This window comes from Dasypus novemcinctus, chromosome 19, assembly GCF_030445035.2.
Source record: "Dasypus novemcinctus isolate mDasNov1 chromosome 19, mDasNov1.1.hap2, whole genome shotgun sequence".
NCBI classification, from domain to species: Eukaryota; Metazoa; Chordata; class Mammalia; order Cingulata; family Dasypodidae; genus Dasypus; species Dasypus novemcinctus.
The window spans coordinates 33,366,366-33,383,463 of NC_080691.1; the positions used below are offsets into that span (position 1 = coordinate 33,366,366).

Genomic DNA, 17,098 nt, shown 5'->3' on the forward strand with positions numbered 1-17,098 from the left:
ACGCTTCAATACTGAGGCTATGAAAACCCCCCACAACCACCACCAAACCCCACTGCCAGAGGAGCTACTGGAGAAGGCAGCCTTGGTGACTGCCCATGTAGCTCCTGGAGAGGTTAAAAACAGGGCTTGTCTGAGGGCAGGGAGAGGGAAGGTGTGATATGGGGCATGTTTGGGACTTGGAGTTGCCCTGAATGATATTGCAGGTACAGATGCAGGACATCATATATCCTGCCATAACCTATTGAATGGACTGGGAGAGAGCGTGAACCACAATGTAAACTATAACCATTCAGTGTGGCAGTGCTCCAAAATGTGTTCACCAAATGCAATGAATGCCACACTGATGGAAGAGGTTGTTGATGTGGGAGGAGTGGGGGTGGGGTGGGGAGTGGGGTGTATGAGAACCTCTTATATTTTTTTAATGTAACATTTTGTGTGATCTATGTATCTTAAAAAAAAAAAAAAAGACAAAAAATATCTTCAATAGAAAAAAACAAAACAGGGATTCTCACCCAGGAGATCTATGACTTCCTAAAAGTGTATGCAAACTTCCGAACATCTGCGTATTTGCATCTTTCCAGGAGTGTGAGCACATAGCTTTCATCAGAATTCCAGAGGTGGCGAACCACAGCTTTGGAAGCCTCTGATTCCATGGGGTGGAAGAACATGAGGGATGTCCCAGAAATTCCCGGGTCTCCCCAACCTGCCCGACCCCTGCCTCTTCTTGGGCTCAGACTCAATCTTCCAGGCATATTAAAACTGTACCCCCAGCTGGGCTGCAAGGGTGAATTTTTTTCCTCTAAATAATCACGAAAAGACCAGCTTCATTCTAGTACTGCCAGCGGGACTCCCAGGCCCCGTTCTGAGGGGAGGGACAAGCCACAAATCCTTCCAGGCGCTGATTTATGTAGCATTCACGCGGAATTTATTATACAAAGAATTTTATTCAATTAAACTTGAAATGTGTCTGAATTCTTAAAGGTTCAGTAGTGATAACTGGGACAGGGTGATCATAAAACTGGATGGGCTGTCGGAAGAAGGTATCGGGGAGGAGAGGGTGACATTGCGGTTGATGGGGGATTCGGAACCGGGGACCTTTGTCATTGGGATGCGTCGCAAGCTCGGGCTGCTTACTCGGTGAAAAATGCACATGAACTGTAGCCGTGAAGTATCAGTTAAGGGAAACTAGGTTGAGAAATGAGACAGCAGCATCTATTAGCACCCGGTGCTGTCTGCCGCAGCCCAGGTCATGATGAAAGTGACTGTCAAATAGCAGAGGAGCAGGAGGCAACAGGCCAGGCAGTCAGGGGCCGCGACTGGGGACTCCCTGGCACAAGGTGGTTCTTCTCCCTGAGCCTCAGTTTCCTCACCTGCAAAGCTGGGCGGATCAAGGTGCCTCCTTCCAGGGATGCTGTGAGGTTGAAATGAGATAAATGGATGTAGGGCCCTTGCTCAGTGCCTGGCACACAGCAAATGCTTACTAAATGCTCGTATGATTATTGTGGGATTATTTAAAGTGCAGCACTCGACACCGGCTTGGTAACCATGCTAAGCATTGATCCAAAGAGCAGGACCCACTAGGAGTGATGGGATAAAAACTCAGTGATGCAAAAAAATCCACGAGGACCAAGATCTCTGTTTTGATAGCCTGTTGTACTGCGTAGCCCTGAGTTACTGTGCAATGGGAACAGTCATTTGTGAGAACAGATTGGGCAATGTGGGACCATATGTATTGTCCTTTTTTTTTTTTTAACTGCAGAGCTTTTATTACGTTTTCCCACTTGGTTCAGAATACGGGAAGAAATTCTGGCCAGTGACATTTGGGATTTTTGCCTCGGGTTCCAATACGTCTTGGGGTTGACCCTGCCACAGAGCACATGTTTCAAACCAGCTCACTCTCTGGACCCCCCAAAATGAGGCTTTGTTTTGTTTCCCCCAGGCTTAGAGGTACGGGGGAGGAACACTTCCAGAGAAGCCGAGTGTGCCCCGCACCTGGGCGTTTCCCCGGGGAAATGTTTCCAGGGAAAAGGGAAGAGGGAAGACGTGCAGTGTGCCGTCAGCCTCACGTGTGCCTCGTGGAGGCAGTGGTGCTCAGGGAGGGAAGGCTCCCGGGCATTGCCAGCCGGCTGGAAAGTCGTTCCTGCAGTTAGCAGCGGGAGGCTTTAGGTTCTCAGGGCTGCATCTTAACCTTCCATAAATGTCCCCCTTCTCAAGGCCACGGCTGGCGCAGGCAGTCTGCTTCCCAGTGGGAGAAAGCCATGGTGACAAGTGCAACAAAGTACGGCCAGCCGAGGCTTCGGTTTCAGAGGCGTGAGGTGGGTTTCAGAGGCGTGAGGTGGGTTTCAGAGGCGTGAGGTGGGTTTCACAGGCGTGAGGTGGGTTTCAGAGGCGTGAGGTGGCCGAGGGCAGCATCAGCAGGGGCTGGCGGCGCCAGCCCTTTCGGAAACTTGAGCCCTCGTTTTCTCCAGCTGACGTGCTCCACCGCAGAGCTCTGCTCCCTCCTGGCTGGGCTGCCCAGGGTCCCTCCCTAGGCCGGAGCCCTTTTAGAGAGGAGTCTCCAAGGTGAACCCGCCTCCCTCCCTCCAACCAAACTTCGATCCAAGCCTAGGGTTTCTGAGGCCTGGCCTGTAAATAAACCTGCAGCCGTCCTTCTCCACGCACCTGGGAGGTGATGGGTGGCTCAGAAGTGACGAAACTTCCAAACCCAGTCTGCCTTCCCCTTTATAAATGTGACATTTAGAGCCCCTTTGGTACTGCTAAATCACAGTTACCTTTCCAAGGGCCTCTGGTACCATTCCCCGCAGCAGAAGGGCTGTTTCCCTCTCTCTCACATACGCCTTTCCCACTTTTATTCTATTTCCGGGATACGCCTTCTCATTCCGACAATCCCCTTACCTTCCTTTTCTGCAATGCTGAACTCATTCCCACGTCCCTCCTTAGACTGAGGAGGGCTGGGGGGGGGGGCGATGTCACAGTCGCAGCTCCTTGAGGGAAGTGGCAGGGGTCTAGAGACAAAGCTGAGTCTGGACAAAAGACCAGCTTCCAGTCCCTTGGGTGAGATTTTCGGGAATCGGGACCCTGGATGGGCAAACTCTTTTCTTCAGCATCACTTAGGAAGGGGTTGAAAAAGCCTCCCCGTTCCACTATTTCCGCCTCAGGCTCAGTCCAATCGGTGGTTTTTCTTGTATATTTTTTCTTGATTCCCTTCCCTCATGGCCGCATATCTGGCTACTGTGAAGAGATAATCGCTGAGTCTGGAGAGAGAGAGAATCAAACACAACGATTCAAAATTAGCGATCAATGCTCCCAGGTTAACCTTCAAGGAGGAACTGTAAATCACGTGTCCCCGGGAACATCAGGTGGAGGCGGTGATGGTGTAGGATGACTGGGTGATGGATGTAGGATGACCGAATACCTGAAAGTAAATTGTTTCTCTCCCTGTTGCTAGGATTCAAAGAAAAGAATTGTAGTAAATCAGAAGGTAATGAAATGCAACCCTCTCTTTGGGCCAAATTCTGCTTTTGGTGGTCAAGAATACCCTGTTGAAGCAATGAAGTATGAAAACCAGCTTCAGCCAGTTGGCTGGACCTGCGCAGAAGCAGCCCCTTGCTGTCCTCACTTCAACTTGCTTAATTAACATAGTAAAATTCCCACCTAGGGGTCGAGTTATCCGCCCCTTTCTTGATCATGCAGTGTATGTGCAAGCATGATTTCCCGAACATACTAATCATACAATTACATAACCAGCTATGTGCGTTCATCCATATGCATAAAAACTAATGCATAATCAAAGCAAATGCTAAGCAGTAACTTGGGTATTTAAGCAAGAGTGGAACTGCAGCACAGGAGTCGGGTCTGAGTCACTTTGGACTGGCCTTGGCTCCTTACCTCTGCAGACGTAGTAAATGTGAGTTTGCCTAATGCTCGTGTTGAAGTTTTCTTCATGCCATCTCTGCTTATCCATAAAGGCCTTGCTTAGAGGCCTAACAACGGCAGTGCGACAGGCTTCCTCGGGCACCAGGGCTGCAGCTGTGCCAGGAGGACTGGGCTGCCACCCCCACCCTATCCCGCCACCCCGTGACCAGGCTGGGAAGGCCCCTGGCAGGCAACGTGGCAGTTTGGGGCCACTCCCTGACCTGGTTTCTGCATCAAGTGCCCAGGACTGGTACTTCTCAGCCTGGAGTGTGCGCTGAGTCCCATGGGGGTCTTGGGGGCATGCAGATTCTGACTGTGACTCAGGAGGCCTGGAGCAGGCCCGGTGCCCCGGGGATGCTGCCTCAGCCGGGGCCCAGAGCAGGTTCTCAACCTCGGCACGAGGCACGAGTGCGTTGGGATTCCTTCTCGTGGGGCCCATGCCCTGCAGGGTGTGGAGCAGCATCCCTGGGCCCCACCCACTAGGTGCCAGTGGCATCCCCCTCCCCAGGTGTGGCCATCCAAAACACCTCCGACCATTGCCCAACATGCCGTGGGAGCCTGGAGTGTTCTACTGGCCAGAGCTAGTCCCTCTGCTTTTTCCTTTGAACCACCGATGGGGCATCTGCACAGGCCTTCACGGGCAGGATGGAGGGGACGTGAGAGAAGATGCTGCCTGCCCTCAAGGTGCTGACGGTGAAGTCATCCCAGCGGCCACCGAATCCCCCATGCACCCGCCCTCTCCTGCCTCAATCCTGCCCTGAGGCCAGCTCCAGGCCACACCTGGCACCTTCCCCGACCCACACCCCACCGCGGTCGGGCCCCTCCTCCTGACGCCTGGCAGCCTTGCTGCCATCCCTTGGGCCCTGAGGAAGAGCTGCTGTTCCCCCACCACGCCCGTGGACTACGCCGGCTTCCGTCAGCCCCGGGAAGCCCTGCTGGGGGACGCACTGCTGTGAAGAGACAACGGAGCCAGGGAGCCCTCCGCTCCACATCCCTCGTGCCCTCTCCACTCCCAGGACCCATGAAGCCCAGGCCACACCCTGCTGGGAAGAGGGAGGGGCCAGCACCCACTGTGAGGCTACTTTTGTCTTTTTTAACCTTTTATTGCAGTAACCCATGAGAAGCACAAACTTTCCCTTTTCAACCACAATTAATGACCAATTCAGGAGTATTATTTATATTCACAGTACCGTGCTACCATCTCCGACATCCTCTTCCTTTTGTAGCGCCTGAACCCGGGACTTCTTTCTCCCTCAGCTACAGCTCCCTCCTCCCGCCCACCCCTGGTAACCTATAAGCCACCCTGAGGTCACTTTCTGACACCCAGGGCAGCCCCCCAGGGCCCAGCCCTTTCCCCACAAGCCAAGCGGAAGCCGGCAGAGCGGGCTCTGGGCCAGCCGTGGCAGCAGGTGGGGGCCGCTCCGCGAGGCTGGAGGAGTCCTCCTGGGCCAGCCTGTGCACCAGGCCCTGGGGCCTGCCCTGCCGGCTGCCTCCTCTCTGCTCGGCCTCATGGAGAGGGACGCTGCTGAGTCGGGGTCTGGTTTCCCGGGCTCCCAGGTCACTTGCTATCAAGACACCTTGTGGGGCCTTCCCTGATGGCCCCACCTCAGAGGTCCCTCTTCCATGGCGCGATCCCTTTGTTCTCACATTTCTCTTTGCTGGTTTTCTTTAGAGCAGCCTCTCCCAACAAGACCATCACCTCCCTGGGGACAGGAACAGTGTCTGCCGCGTACACAGGTGCTGCCCCGTGCTCAGCAGGCACCCGCCACACAGCAGACACGCAGGAGCATTTGGTCAATGAGCCAACGCCCGCCACCCCAGCACCCACTCCTGCCTGGTTTCTCAGAGACCCTCCAAGCACCATCCAAGTACCTGTTTAAGAACTTGGCCACGTTTACGTCTGTCTCTCCCATCTGGACCAGAGGCACCACGCTGGGCAGGGAGGAAGCACAGTCAGGCCCCATCCCAGCATCCAACACGCCCACTTCCTGGGAGCCTGGGCCCTACGCCAGCGGCTTTCAACCCACTGCTGCTCGGTCTAGGCCTGCACCAAGCCCACCTCGCTTTCCAGATGGAAACCCCTCTCTCAGGGCCTTAACCAGGGCACCCAATCCCCTTCCCAGGGGCAGGGGTTGGAAGGTGGCGGGTGGCAGGTGGTACCATGTCCAAGGCCGCCTGCCTTTAACTCACGGGGTCTGGCAGTCCTCCCTGCATGGAGTGCCGAGGAAGGCGGGCTCTGACCCTCGGTCCCCAGGCATTCCCTCTCTGAGCCCCTTCTAAGTTCTGGCTTAGCTCATTTCCCAGGACAGGGAAAAGGGCCAAGCAAAACACACGCCCAGTGCCATCCATGGCCCTGGACGGCCTGAGCCCCGCCTGCCTGTGTGCTGATGCTGCGGTTGGTGGACTGCGCTCGCCGTGCACCCACCACGTGGCAGGCTCTCGCCAGGCCCTCCGTGCCCGCGCCCCTGACTGCACAACCCTTGCTGGCAGGCGCTTCCCCCGTTTCTAGATGAGAAAACCCAGGCTCGGGATTTCTGTCCCCTGCCCAAGGCCGCCCAGCTGGACAGTGGCCAGGACCTGCCCCCCAAGCCCGCACGCTCTCCGGATCCCTAGGCCACCCCAGGGCACATGATCCTCAGCGCAGGCCTCTCCACAAGCAGGCTTCCACGACCGAAGTCCACCCAGCGGTCACTGCACGGCCGGAGCGCTGTGGGGTGTATCGACGTCTGGCTGTCTGCTCAGCCAGGCCCCACTGCTGGGCCCTTGGGCCCTCTCCAGCCGTCCGCTGGTAGGAGCACTGCTGACAGGGGTGGCACTGTGCAAACGGCTTTCCTTTTGAAGCCGAGGCTCTTTATGGTAACCAGGGTCCCTTAAGAAACCGCCTGGGACCCAGAGCCTTTCAGTGAAGGGCTAACTAAGCCTTGCGGGTGTGGGGCCATGGGGAGGGCCTGGGGCTTGGAGTCGGACAGACCTGGGCTCAAATCGCGGCTCCGCCCTGGACAACCCAGGTGGCCCTGACCACATCACCGCTCTGACTCCTGTAAAAGGGAGGCTGTCACCCACCTCTCTCAGAGTCACCCTGAGAAATCAATGAAATGATGAGCCCGAAGTACCTGGCATGACCCTGTCTCTTGTGGGTTTTATTTCCATTCTCCATACAGTGAGGTGCAGCCTGAGTCATGGATGGCATAAATGTAGATTTTGCAGTTTCTCTTTTATGGTTTCTTTGAAAAGCAGCCAAGCTTTGGGGGTCCCTCCTCCCCAACTCCGAGCTGGAGGTCTGTTGACAGCTCCCCCTGGGCCCCCCATAGCCTCACAGACCCCTCTTGGCCCTTCTCCACCAGGCCCCGGCAGGGCCCTCTCTACAGGCTGGCTCTTGTCAGCCCGCGGCCTAGAGGCGGTGAGTGGCTTCCTCGCTCTCAGGATTAAGGCCGGCTCCCTCCCCGGCCTGTGGGGCAGGCCAGGCCCGCCTCTGCGCGCCCTTGGCCTTGTGGTGGCCTGGGCGCCGCCATGCTGTCTGCATTCAAATGCCCCAGCTCCTCTCTGTTCTTCCAGTGCAGACGGCGGCCTTTGCCCTCGCTGTCCCCATCCTTCAACTAGCCCCAGACCCGCCAGCAAGGCAGAGACCTTCCCTGCCCTCCCAGGCGGGGGCGTCCCTGCAGCGAGCGCCCCTCCCTCGGGGCCGTGTCCCAGGGGGGCGGTTCTAGTTGCTCATTTCTGCTCAAGTGGCACCCCCTCTGCGGGTGGCCTTTCCTGAGCACCCCATCTAAACTAACCTTCCACGCCCAGAACAGGCAGCGGGGCACAGGGGAGGGGGAATGCACTGAATGCCCTTCTGAACCTCGTACGGTGTGTTATGACCAAGTTCCAACATGTGTGTCTATAACCAACCAGGACCCGGCCCTGCCCTGTTCACCTCATCTGCCCCATTCCTCTTGTCATGATGTGAAACTGCCACCGCCTATTGGTTTGTTTATTATCCCCATCTTCCCCCCAGGACATCGGGGCTCTGGGGACAGGCACAGTGAGGTGCGGCCTGCCTCACGTGCTCCCCCTTACCGTCTCTCAGCACGGCGGCACACGGCCCGGCAGAAGTGCAGCGCCGAGCTGCTCTTGCCTCCCGACTGAAACGACAGAGCAGAAGAGCGGCATGGCTGGGGCAGAGGATTGGGCAGTATGTCCCCTGCCTCAGTGGGCCCTGCCGGAGGCCACCCCCGGAGCATCCCCCTCCAAACCGGGCAGGGCTGGGGAGGGGCAGGCAGGGACCCGGAGGGGACTGGGGGAGCAACTTCTGTCACTCCTAGGAGCTAAAGGGAGCGTCTTAATTCAGCACCCACGCATTTCCATCAGTTCCCTGGGCCTGCAGCCACCCCCACCCCACCCCACGCCCTGCATCCGGGCCACCCAATACCTACAGGCAGAATGAAAGCTGTCAGAGGAGGGAGCTGGCTGGAGTACTTGTCGATCCACTGCTCCAGCTCCAGGGTGGGCCCCTCCTCGAAGGCCGTGCGCTCTGAGGAGTCAGGGAGCAGGAGGAATTGCCGAGGCCGGCTGGGCTGCCCACCCGGGAGGAGGACATGGCCCCTCGTCCCTCCCGCGACACAGCCCCTTGTCCCTCCCGCCCGCCCGGTGCCGCACAAGCCTCTGACGCGTGAGGTCCCCAGCGCCCCCTTCGCTGGCCCACCTGAGGCTCCCAGGGGGCGACACCCGGGGCAGACCCCTCCCCCCTGGCCCCCGCAGGGCGCTGAACACAGGGCAGTTTCCGGGTATTACTTAAGTGGGCCTCCCTGGCCGAGGAGCTGGGTGTGGCGAGGGCGGCGCCCACGTCCTGCAGCGCGCACTGGATCTGCGGGAGAGAGGAGAGCGAGATCTCACCGGGGCCCGGGGGCGGGACCGTAGTTACACATGCACGGGGGAGTCAGGGGCCCCAGTGCTGGTCCTCCGGCCACCAGACCCTCCACTGCGCTACTGTTGGGAGGCTCATCAGCAGCCTCAGACCCCAGCCTGCGGGGCGGGGCCTGGCGCTGCGGTGCTGAGGTGGCGGGAGGAAAAGGCTCCCTGGGGCAGCAGTCAAGACGACTGAGCATCCGGGTCCAGGATGGACAAGAGGAACCTCTGGCCCTGATCCACATCTCCCACAGGCGCGGGCCCTGTCAGGCATTTTCTTTTCCCTAAACTGATGGCTTTGATTTTGTAGCCCTGTTAATGGGGGCCCAGGGACCAAACACAAGGGATTTCTACACTGTCAAGGACGAGGACCGGTGAGGACGCGGTCTGGGAGAGCGTGGGTGGCCGAGGTTTGCAGGGTTGAGGGCGAGGACCATTCCAGGAGCAGAAAGCGTGGCTGGGGGGTGCCGGTGCCCCAGGAGGGCCGGCGGGTTTGCCTGGCACAGAAGCGGCCTATCTGCTGACAGGGCTCGGGGCCCTGTGTGGCCAGCGACCGCCGAGCTCCAGGCTGAGGAAAGCCACCGCCTGTCTGTGGCCCTGTGCCCAGCAAGGTCCACGCAGGCTGGAGAGGGAGCTGTGGGGAGGGCGCGGGGCACGGCAGGGCGAGCATGGGCTGCCGACCCACGTGGACAGCAGGGGACCCTGGGCCGGTGGCTCGAGCTCTGGCTGTCTCTGTGTCTTCAGGCAGAAGCAGGAGTGACAGGAACACCCCCTTGGGGGGCCAACTATGGCGCTGACCCCCAGGCGCTGGAGAACTGGCACCCCCAGCCCCAGTGATTCCTGGTTATGGCCGCTGGGCGAGCCCTGCTTTCTAAGCCACGGTCTGGCCCCCCTAAAAATGCAGACACTGACGCCCCCCCACAGCCTCTGTAAGGATCCAGTGAGACGAGGCAAGGGGAGCAGCGAGCACACTGCCTGGCGCCTGTTGGCAGCCCAGTGGCATCGCCTGTGGCCAGGGGATCGGGCAGCGTCGCACTCCCTCAATGGCTGTCGTCAGGAGCTGGGGAAACCCAGGAGAGGCGCCTGACGCAGGTGGAGGGGCAGGGGGCCAGGGGAGGTCCTGGGGGGGGTGAAGCTGTGACCTAAAGCGCAGGGCTCCACCACCCTTCTCTTCCCCTGCAAACCCCGACTCAGAAGACCTCAGCACGCGGACGGCCAGGGCATTGACCGTTCCTCCTTACAAGCTGGAAACTGCCCTCCACTCAACAGGCTTTGCGCCCTTCATGGCAGGCCTTGGCAGCCGAGGCCTCCCATCCTTCTGCAGCCACGGCCTAGAGCAGCCCCACTCCCTCCACCTGCTCCCAGGAGGCCGGAAGCACCAACCGGGACAAAAAGCCTACGCTGGGTGGGGCCAGAGGGCAGAAACAATAGTTTCTGAAGCCGGAGACCTGGGAATCAGATGTGGCTATAGTGGCTGAGCCCCTGTTTCCCACACAGGAAGTCCCGGGTTCAATCCCTGGCCCCGGTACCTCCAAAAAAAAAAAAAGACGGAGGCCTTAGCCATGCCGTGGCCTGCTAGGGATGGCATCCCTCTGTTTTGGAAGTCCTCTTGTGGGTCAGAGCTTCGGCTGCGTCTTCAGAACAAAACGGTACTCCTAAGGGCCCTGGGTCCCCCCGGCTGAGGGCGTATGTGGCTGGGCCACCCTGGGCTCTGCTCTGTGCCGGGCAGTAGCCAGGGTGCTGCGCACGGGGTTTCTGAGCCTCGGTGCTCCTGCCGCTATGGGCCAGGCCATTCCTTGCAGTGGGGGCTGTGCACTGCAGGGAGTCGAGCGGCATTCCTGGCCTCCACCCACTAGGTGCCAGCAGCACCCTCCCACTATGCACTGTGGTGGCCGAAAATGTCTCTGGACATTGCCCAATGCCTCCTGGGGGACAGAATTACCCCCAGGTGAGAACCACTGCTCTTTCCATTTCCCTCACCTACTGCCATCCTCACCATCACCCGGCAGGTAGGTTATCCCTACATATGCCCATTTCACAGATGAAGGGCTGAGGCTCACAGAGGGACAGAGACGGGCCCCAGGTCACACTGAGAGACAGCAATGGTCAGACGGCAAGTCCAGTTCCCGCCACCAGGCCTCAGGGGCGAAAGACGCCGGCTTGGGGCTGGACGACATTACTCACTTTCTGGAGCTCTTCAGCAAATGCGTGGCCTTTTTCTGCAGTTAATTCCATAGCGAACCTGTGAGGAAAAGGGGACAGGAAAATGCCTATAACCTAACAGCCCCAGGGCCCGTTTTGCTGTAAGTGGGAGGCCATTCTGCTACTTCAGCTGTAATGGCCACGGTGGTGTTTTTTCTTGTGACAATGAGAACAGGGCATCACAAGCTTTCATTTGGATAGGAATGTGAGCTTCTCAAAATGCCTTTTCTTTTTTCCTTTTCTCTTTTTTTTTAGGAGGTACTGGGATTGAACCCAGGATCTAATACATGGGAAGCAGGCACTCAACCACTGAGCTACATCCTCTCTCCAATGAGAGCTGGTTTGTTTGTTTGTTTGCTGTTTTTAGGTGGTACCAGGGATCGAACCTAGGGCCTTGTATATGGGAAGCAGGTGCTCAACCACTTGAGCTACATCCACTCACCAAAATGCCTTTTCTTACATTTTCATACACTCTGCCAGGCCCTGGCTATTCCCTAGTGAGAGAAGCAGACATAGGCTCTGTCCAGCAAAAGAGGGAGGGAGGAAGTGGATTTGGCTCAAGTGAGAGAGCATCCACCTACCACATGGGAGGTCCAGGGTTCAAACCCAGGGCCTCCTGACCCATGTGGTGAGCTGGCCCAGCTGCAGTGCTGATGTGCACAAGGAGTGCCGTGCCATGCAGGGGTGTCCCCCACGTAGGGGAGCCCCACGCGCAAGGTGTATACCCCCACAAGGGGAGCCACCCCGTGCGATAAAAGGGCAGCTTGCCCAGGAGTGGCACCGCACACATGGAGAGCTGACACAGCAAGATGATGCAACAAAAAGAGACTCAGATTCCCAGTGCCACTGACAAGAATGCAAGGGGACACAGAACACACAGTGAATGGACACAGAGCGCAGACAACGGGAGGGGGAGGGGAGAGAAATAAATAAAAATCTTAAAAAAAAGAGGGAGACAGAGCAGTCAGGTATCACAGAATAGAATGTGAAGGTGCAAACTGAGGTCAGTCTCTAAAGGAAAGGGTGGGAGTCCTGTGCAACCTGCCTCAGCAAGGGGCTCAGGGAGGGCTGCCTGGAGGAGGTGATGCCAGCAGGATCTAGGAAAGCAGGGTCACCCTGGTTGGCGGTCCCAAGCACAAAAGACGCTCAATCAGAATTTGACAAAGGAAGACTCCACAGCTGAGGCTGCCCCGACCCCTGCCCGACATCAATTCAGAAGTCATGGCTCACTGACTTGCTCATTCTAAATCGCTGACCCTGAAACTGCCTTTTCCCACCTCCTCCTACTTCAACTTACGCCTGCCTTCTTCCCTCTGCATCACACCACAGAGTTCTGCTTTCTCTACCCTGCTGGCAGACTGTCTACACCGCCTGCTCTCTCTCTCCAGCCAGGCCCATCACAGAGAACAATAATAGCTCACGTTATGACTACTTGTGGCTTCAACGGCCTAAAGGAGAAACAGGATTTCTCACTTAATCCTCACCACAACGCAATGAGGTGGGTCCTGTCACTGAGGCTCGGAGAGGCCAGGCAATTCACCCAAAGCTGCAAGCCAGCGGGCAGTGACACGGAATGTGAAGCCAGGTCGCTTCCCACACATCTGTAACCACCAGGCCACGCCAGAGCTTGTGAGCCGGGCAGCGCTTGAGAATACTGCAGCTCCGGCTGTCAAGGGCTTGCTGAGGGTGGGGGTGGGGCTGGACTACTGTTCTCAGCTACTTGATGCTACTCCCACCCCAGTGGTATCAGGAGGGTCCATGTGACTGGCTTTGACCTTTGAGATATGAGCAAAACGGAGGCATGTCATTTCTGGTGGAAGTTTTAAGAGCTGTGGTGAGCTTCTCCACTATCTTTTCCCTCTGCCATAATGACTGGTATTATCTCACACAGAGGCTGTCTTGCCAGGCTGGGTGTCAGAGTCAAGGCCATGTGGAGCAGAGATGTAGCTAACTGCAATGGGCTTGCAGGGAGGGCATGAAATAGACCTTTGGTGTTGTAAGCCACGGCATTTGGGGGTTGTTTGATACATAGCATGACCTGGTTGATTCTGACTCAATCCCTGAGTCAACCTTCCAAACTTTGGCTGTGCATATGCTTATCGGAAAGCAACACTCAAAAGTGATGACATCTGGTGCACTGTGTACTGTGCTCGACCCACCTCTTCCACCTAATACAGGCATCTCAATGGAACACATGTGGAGGGGGAAGGCAGCTTCACACACTGTAGGACAGATACTAGAGCAAGAGCAAACAGGGCCAGTAGGAAAAGGTGCCTGCGGCCAGACAGCCTTGTGGAGTGGACCTGAGCTCCCAGGATGAGGTGTGTTCATCAAGGGTTGGAACCTCTGGGCTAGCTAGCACGCACATTACATTTACCAATACCCAACTCAAGGTCAACCTCAAGGCCAAGGCTGTTTCCCTTACCCAATAGCTGAGCTTAATTCATCTGTTGTTCCCACAGCTTCAAACACTTGGTCATCTTTAGGTCTCCTTTCTCCAGTGAAGGTGCTAGAGAACCCTGTGAAAAAATGTTTAGTCCACCAAATTAAGCCTTTTCCCCAGTATGTTCTTTAAAACAAAAACAAGACATTTAATTTGAAGTATAACGTATACACGGAAGAGTATGAGTTGATGAACTGCTACCAACTGAATATGCCTGTGATCAGCACCCAGATCAAAGAGCAGAACAACCAGCACCCTAGAAGCCCCACATACCCCCTTCCAGTTTCTACCCCCCAAGGGTATGCTTTTATCTTAAACTTTAAAATCCTATACTAACTATCCCACTAATTAAATAAAACAGTGTATGTACATAGTATGTGAATGTTATAATTATACTTCACGGGAAGTCTAAGTCCTGCGTTCCTCCACGTTGGTTGCACTTCCTGCCTTTCTTCCTCCTGCCACTAAGAAGGAGTAAAGCTGCCCCTGACAATGAGGCCTGGCCTGGCACCATCAGCCAGGCTTTGGTGTTGCTAGGTACCAGCCTGGCACTCACAGGTAGGCTGGGCGTTCTATTGAACGTAAATGATTCTGCAGCACACCAGCGACAGATAAGACATCCTATGATTGTGACGGTACGAGACCATAACGAGCACTCCATAATCACGTCGACACACGGAATAATGTCCAAACTACAAGCGTGGCCAAACATCTTCCTTCCCTGGGTGATGTGAGTGAAAGCTGCTTCTTTATCAATTACAGGCTTAGCCCCGCTTTGTTTCTCCCCCCTCCTAGATAAAAATTATTAAGATACCCAATTACAAGGACCTTCTACTTCTGGCCAGCATTCAGTCCAAAGCAAAGCCTCGTTTCCTTGAACATTCCCCCAAATCACCTAACAAAAGCCCAATCCTATGACAAGTCTTCTCCAGCATTCTCTTATAGAGACAGCCCACCCTTCCCCCTGTTGCAACAGGCCAATAGACTCAATTGTGACTAGGGATGTGGTCCTGGAGGTCCTTGCTAGAGGCACCAACACCACCACCTTGATGTTTACCATTCCTATGTATGTTTTTTTTTTTTTTAATTCATCTTATTTATTTCTCCCACTCCCTTGCTGCCTGCACTTGCTGTGTGTTTGTCTTCCCTGTTTTTTCTTTAGGAGGCACCAGGAACTGTACCCGGGATTCCAAAATGGGAGGCAGGCACCCAATTACTTGAGCCACCTCCATTCCCTGCTTTGTTGGGTCTCCCATTATGTTTTTCTTCTTGTGTCACTCATCGTGTCATCTTGTTTGGTCACTTTGCCATGCCTATCCATCCTGCCAGTTCGCTTTCTTCTTAAGGAGGCACCAGGTACTAAACCACAGACCTCCCATGTGGTAGGCGGGAGCCTAATCGCCTGAGCCACATCCACTTTCCCCTCCGTATGTTTTTACTTCACTGCCCTTGTATATATACATCCAAAAACAAAACTAGTGATTTGCATGGCTTTAAACTAGGAAATGGTATCATGCTGCTTGATATATTCTTCTGTACCTTACTTCTTCCAGTACATTAAGTCCTCTATACTTTTTAAATTTTCAAAGTAATATATATGCATTATAAAAAGGGAATGTAATAGAGTTAAAAGCATGTACCATAAACAATTAAAGCCCTTTTGTCCATTCCCCTTTTCCTCCCTCTCCCTAGATAAAGTCTGAGTTTAATTCAAATTGATTTTGATTGTGTTGTTATGCAATTTGCCTTTATCACTTAATATATTTGGGTATTTTTCATTTCAGTATATTGAGCTTTGTGACATACTTTTTAATGGCCTCAATGAATTTGAAAGAACTCTAAAATGGGGTGTCTGACATACGTCTTTGCATTTTTCATCTGACCCTACCTTTGTCTCCTGTTCTGGTGTAAATCTTGGGGATCTTGGTTGTCTTCGAGGAAACCTGTGGCCTAATGAGAAATAAACATCAAGAAGTGGTAAGTGGGCATGGCTTACACAGGAAGGTACCTCCTTCAGTAGGTGTTATGGAATGAATTGTGTACCCCCAAAAGTCATGTTCCCCCTAAAAGATTCCCAGTCGGGAATATGACTCTATCAGGAAATAGGATTTTAGGTGATGTCATTAGCTAAGACAAGGCCAAACTAGATTAGGGTGACCCTTAATCCAACATGACTGGTATCCTTATAAGAAGAGGGAATTTGGACACAGACCGAGAGAGAGAAGGCAGCCACAGATGGAGGCAGAGATGGAGTTATGCTGCCCCAAGCCATGGCATGCCAAGGATCGCCAGTAACCACCAGAAGCCAAGGGTGGATTCCTCCCTCTGTACTAGGGAGGAAGTGGGCCCTGCTGACACCTTGATTTCACACTTCTGACCTCCAGAACTGTGAAACAACAAACCTCGGTAGAGTTAAGCCACTCAGTCTGTGTCTGTGGTCCTTTGTTACATCAACCCTAGGAAACTAAATTACAGCTTGCTGCTTTTAACCTCAGAGGCAGCACTCACTTCCCTCTGTCTTGATGGTAATTTACTGTTGACATCTTTTCCCTCCATCCCTCCTAGATTGCAAGCCCTGTATAGGCAAGCTCTGTGTCTTGCCTATGTCTATATTCGCATAGCAGTTAATGTAGTACACTGCTCAAAGTGGATGCTCCATAAATATTTGCTGAAAGAATTTACTGATCATTTCCTATCATCTGTGTACTGTCCTAAACGGATTATGAACATTATCTTCTGGAATCTGCCCAACAGCCCCAAGGCAGGCACCTTCATTTTATCACTGAGGAAACCTATAGCTCACAGAGTGAGAGATTCACCTTCCTAGGTCACCCAGGTTGGGAGAAGTGGGGCTGAGAATCATGCCCGGACTGTCTTACTCCATGATCCAAATTTTACCTCTTCCCCACCAAGAGTTAGGGCCTTTTGGAAGGGAAGAAACCTGGTCCACTTCCTTTCTTGGGGGATTCAAATATATTCAGAAATGAAGAACTGGCATGAAGACGTTCTGAAAACTGGTATTTTCATGTGGCAAGAGAACATCTTTAATACACACCTCAGAATTAAAATGTGACACTACAATGTTATTCAAAGGTGACATTACTGGATCTATGAAATACATTAATTCATGGTGTTCTACAGATTCTGAGGTCTGGGAATGGGGTGCAAGTTTCAAGTTGTTCGGGGAAAATCATCTTTATATGGCATTAATTATAAAATAGAAACTGTTTCAGAGGTAAGTCAACATCTGCATTGATGCCTCTCCTCTCTATGAGTCCAGGCAAGACGGCCCTCCTGGTCCACGTGGGGAATGCCCGGCCTGACGACTGCTGGTCTTGGGCAAAGAAATCCTGGTCACTGGTTTTCCACGTTTCTGTGATGACGTCACGACTAAGACGAGACGTCACCTGGCGGCTGCCGCGGTAACCTCAGCGCGGTGTGATGCACCACGGTTCAGGGCAGGTATCCGGTTACCCTCCCAGCCAGGCACTCACCTATCCCTGTCTTTCACGCCCTCGGGACCGCGGCTCTGGAAACGGCGATACAGGGGCCTGCCTGGGCGGAGACATCCGGGCAGGCCAAGGCGGCCTCCCAGAACCCACGCAGCCATGCTCCGGGCCGTTGATCCAAGGCTGACCCCGTTAGGCTCCC

The 17,098-nt window shown here is 54.7% G+C and overlaps 1 protein-coding gene across 2 annotated transcripts; it reads right to left on the reverse strand.

The window, feature by feature from the left end:
* Positions 1-924: 924 nt before the first annotated feature.
* Positions 925-17,072, reverse strand: MMAB (metabolism of cobalamin associated B). 2 transcript variants are annotated; one of them, XM_004478447.5, is made up of 9 exons: positions 16,942-17,072; positions 15,336-15,397; positions 13,430-13,523; positions 10,987-11,044; positions 8,689-8,761; positions 8,331-8,428; positions 7,975-8,039; positions 5,788-5,847; positions 925-3,254 (listed from the first exon to the last, which is right to left on the reverse strand). In XM_004478447.5, the coding sequence occupies exons 1-9, from the start codon at positions 17,055-17,057 to the stop codon at positions 3,161-3,163; spliced, it is 720 nt and encodes a 239-aa protein (XP_004478504.1). In that variant the 5' UTR covers positions 17,058-17,072; the 3' UTR covers positions 925-3,160. The 2 variants fall into 2 exon arrangements, with proteins under 2 accessions (XP_004478504.1, XP_004478505.1); XM_004478448.5 differs by lacking the exon at positions 5,788-5,847.
* Positions 17,073-17,098: the final 26 nt, after the last annotated feature.

Bases quoted from the DNA above. Each gene is read 5' to 3' on its own strand.
- MMAB (XM_004478447.5), bottom strand. From the start codon at position 17,057: ATGGCTGCGTGGGTTCTGGGAGGCCGCCTTGGCCTGCCCGGATGTCTC. The intron at 11,045-13,429 runs GTAAGGGAAACA...TTTTCCTCACAG, and splicing joins GAATTAAGCTCAGCTATTGG to GTTCGCTATGGAATTAACTG. The intron at 5,848-7,974 runs GTAAGGGGGAGC...CTCCCTGCCCAG, and splicing joins TGCCGCCGTGCTGAGAGACG to CGTGGTGCCTCTGGTCCAGA.